Here is a 4,161-nt window from a genome sequence, read left to right on the forward strand (position 1 = left end):
AGGTCTCACTCCACCAGCAGTGTCCTTTCAGGGAGACATAGGAATCGTTCTCAAGCAGGATCATTGGAACTAAAATATTAGAAGGAAAATTAGTATCTGGTATAAAAAAAGAGTATGACTGAGGCTGTGTGTGTATGTGTGTGTGTGCGTGTGTAAAACATTCAGTTTCACAATATTATTCAGAGTGATGCTAAATATCATAGTTATGGTATTTTAGTTTTTACTATACATTCCATAGTGCTTTCTTGAGAAAGACCAGTAAGAATATTCTCCAAGAGTGTCAGTATAGCTCCATACTCTATACCTTTTTGTGCACAAATATTTTGTGCCAAAAATAATACTTTGATTCAGGTCTTTCAGACTCAAGGATCTATTCTATGTGTCATGCTGCCCATCACCATATATATAAGAGGCCCTGAATAACAAAAATCAAAGATTAAATTCACTAACAATCAGTAACTCTAAGAATGGGTTATTGATAACTCTATGAAGGCAAATGTTCTCTAGTTTTTCTATATAAGCCAATAGAATTTCAGTTCAAATCAAACTCCTGATATTTAATAGTTGTGTGACCCCGAGGAAGTCATTTATACTCTGTGCCATATATACTACTTAGGCCCCAATAAACTTGAAGGGAGGAATTTTCAATAAAACAAGTAATTTTTGGTCTCCTTTATCTCTTTTATAAAGACAAAAACAAGACAAAATGTTTTCATCTTAGAGAATTTAATGTGAAAATGTGCATGTGTTGAGTGCATTTCATTCCAGAATTCAGAATTATACCTTTAAAAATATGTTTAACACAAAGACCCTCAGTAGTATAGTACTTTTTTATGTGTGTGTGTAGCAAAAAAGATTTTGCTTTAAAAACAAAGTATAGGTGTTGGAGGAGAGATTGTTGGGGAACAAATTTAGAGAGGACCCCTAAGTACTTTAAAATAACTTGTGGTGTTGAAGATTCATTCTCATGATAAATGATAGGAATGTTATTAATTAGGAAAAAGAAACTAATACTGCTTTCATTGAACTCTATCTGCATTTTAAACTTTCCTGACTTCCACAGTGTTTTAGTCAAGTGATTTTGTGTCTTACTCTGCTTTAGGCTAGTAAGAAAATGAATTGACTCTCTCTCTTGCTGTCCTCTACTGATAGACCAGTGACATCTTACAAGGCTATATTTTGACACACTCATTAACAAGATAGTAGTACATTTTCCCCTCATTATTTTTAGATGGTGGCCCTGGGAGCAGGTCTGCAGAGTTGCTGCTTCTTATTTAAATGTAAAGTAATAAAACTATGGGCATAATCAAATTTGCTAACTTTTAAAAAAGTAGAAATACGTTTATGAAGCCATTGATAGTATGTATTAAGAATATGTAGACTCTCTTTTTAGTCAATTGTTGCCTAGGGAGTAGAATATTAATCTATAGATCAAAAAGCACTCATTAATTGCTTGCTTCTATTTGACAGACTTTATCCTTTATCAAGGACATAAAGATAAAGATGAAGCTCCTGTCTTCAATGAACTTACATTTTATTAAAGAAACATTTACATCTACAAGTATATAGAGAGGTGTGTTGTTTGGAATTCAGGGAGGTGCCATTTAAAAGTATTTACAAACTTCCCATGGACATGTGGGGGACTTTGAGACTACATTTTCCGTGATCCAACGGGTTTCTCATTTCTGATGTGATTACATCAGACAATGGGAACCAATGTAGAGCTTGACTTAAATTTAGGCGTGGAGCTGAGGCTGGCTCTCTCTGGTGTGCCAGACAAAGGAAGATGGGTGGAGATACGGATGGGCAGCATTTTAAAAAATAGTCAGGAGTGGTCATATATATTTTTTTCAACATGGCTTTAATTAAACTATCAATTTCCCTCATAACTTCAGCATTTATCAATTTTAATCTTAACATTTTTTTCACTTGACAAAAGTTATTTATTTCTAATACATTATTAGAAATTTCATTTTTGACTGGACTCAGATTTTGAGGTGGAGGCTCTCAGGGAAGAGAGTCAACGTCTCTTGGCAATCTGTTCCTGTCGTTTTTCTTTAGCCTCCTTCATTCTCTTAGCCAAAAGCTTGGCATATTCTGCTGCTTCTTCCTTGTTCTTCTGAGTACGCTGCTTTTTCAAAGCAATGTGTCTACATTTGTGCTTCAAAACATGGGGAGTCACCAAGCTCTGGATTTTAGGAGCCTTAGTCCTGTGTTTTTTGCCTTCTTTCTTGAGGGGATTTCTCACAACATACTGCTGGACATCATCTTCTTTGGACAAATTGAAAAGTTTTTGGATTCTGCTAGCTCTCTTTGGCCCTAGGCGATGAGGCACAGTTGTATCTGTCAGTCCAGGTATATCTTTCTCACCTTTCTTTACAATAACCAAGTTGAAAACACTCAAATTGGCATCAACAATACAGACCCTATCAGATTTATGTTTTCTTTCTCCTGTTCTTCTAGGGCGATAGCAAGAATGGCCCTTATGGAGCAGCAGGCAGACTCGTCCGTGAGCCAAAACACCCTGCTTCATGGGGAAACCTTGTTTGTCATTTCCACCACTGATACAGACCACATAACCCTTCCATTCTTCACCCAGAGCATCAGCAGAAACTTCAGTGGCTATCCATTTCTCATAAAAGGTCTGTAGCTTTCTCTCATCATCTAATTTGATGAGTTTCTGACAGCCAGTGGCTGGGAAAGAAATGTTGAGCTTCATCTTTGCACAGCCACCTGCTATAGACCTGCCACGGGAAATGTTAACATTCAAATTGATAAATGCTGAAGTTATGAGGGAAATTAATAGTTTAATTAAAGCCATGTTGAAAAATATAGATGACCATGCCTGACTATTTTTTTTAATTTTTTTTAAACCCTTGTACTTTGGTGTATTGTCTCATAGGTGGAAGATTGGTAAGGGTGGGCAATGGGGGTCAAGTGACTTGCCCAGGGTCACACAGCTGGGAAGTGGCTGAGGCCAGGTTTGAACCTAGGACATCCTGTCTCTAGGCCTGACTCTCACTCCACTGAGCTACCCAGCTGCCCCCTGACTATTTTTTAAAAATACCGTCCCTCTGTATCTCCACCCATCATCCTTTGTCTGGCACACCAGAGAGAGCCAGCCTCAACTCCACCCCTAAATTTAAGTCAAGCTCTACTTTGGTTCCCATTGTCTGACATAATCACGTCAGAAACGAGAAACCCATTGGATCACAGAAAATGAAGTCTCAAAGTCCCCCACATGTCCACGGGAATTTTGTAAATACTTTTAAATGGCACCTCCCTGAATTCCAAACAACACATTTCCCCCTGAGATCCAGCAAAAAAAAAAAGGTTGGTCCTTTTTCTTCACTGGATTTGTAAACATAGTCAACTTCTAAATTGCAGGAATTTGGGGATAAAAGAAAAGGATAAAACTAGCCGCATTGACAAATAGCCAATTTGGGGCAGTCCCCTAATTGGCATAAGAGTGTACATTCAAAACAAATGCTTAAAACACATTCAACTCCCCATAGTTCAAATCAACTGCACCCAAAGTTCAAATTGGATCTTCATGGCCCAGTGAAGGCTCTTTAGGCATCTTCATGGTGCCTCCACCAAACAGGGTTGTTGTCTGGATTCTGGGGAGATGGCAAAATCCTTATCCTGAAATTACTCTCAAAAGAATTTAAACTTTACATTATAGATTATAAAACATACATTTCCTTCTAACAATTGTACAGAAGGAACAAAAGGTTTCATACCTAGGCCAAAGTTTCACTAACCCCTGCTACAGTTAAAAACAAAAAAAGAGTTTTTTCCGGGTTAAGATGGCAGCAGAGTAAGAAGCAGCTCTTAACCTTTCCTGACTGAAATACACAAGACTCCTCTAGGGGACATAAAAACAAGTCCAGACAAATGGAGGAACCCCACAACAGGGCATGGAGTGGAAGGTACATGGAATTGAGGCATTTCCATGCTATAAAGGGGTGTAACAGCTCTCACTAAATCGCGGGCTGAGCAACCACCCCACCCCCAAAATCAATCCCTAAAGGCTAGAATTGAGCAAGTAGAAGCTAATGATCTCTCAAGACAACAAGAACAAATAAAACAAAGTCAAAAGACTGAAAAAATAGAAGGAAACATGAAATATCTCAATGAGAGAGTGACAGACCAAGAAAA

The 4,161-nt window shown here is 37.9% G+C and overlaps 1 protein-coding gene across 1 annotated transcript; it reads right to left on the minus strand.

The window, feature by feature from the left end:
• Positions 1 to 1,919: 1,919 nt before the first annotated feature.
• Positions 1,920 to 2,719, minus strand: LOC123251511 (40S ribosomal protein S6-like). The gene has a single exon (XM_044680787.1). It carries the CDS (start codon positions 2,717 to 2,719, stop codon positions 2,021 to 2,023), a length of 699 nt encoding a protein of 232 aa, XP_044536722.1. The 3' UTR covers positions 1,920 to 2,020.
• Between the last annotated feature and the right edge of the window lie 1,442 nt (positions 2,720 to 4,161).

This window comes from Gracilinanus agilis, chromosome 6 (genome assembly GCF_016433145.1).
Source record: "Gracilinanus agilis isolate LMUSP501 chromosome 6, AgileGrace, whole genome shotgun sequence".
Taxonomy (NCBI): domain Eukaryota; kingdom Metazoa; phylum Chordata; class Mammalia; order Didelphimorphia; family Didelphidae; genus Gracilinanus; species Gracilinanus agilis.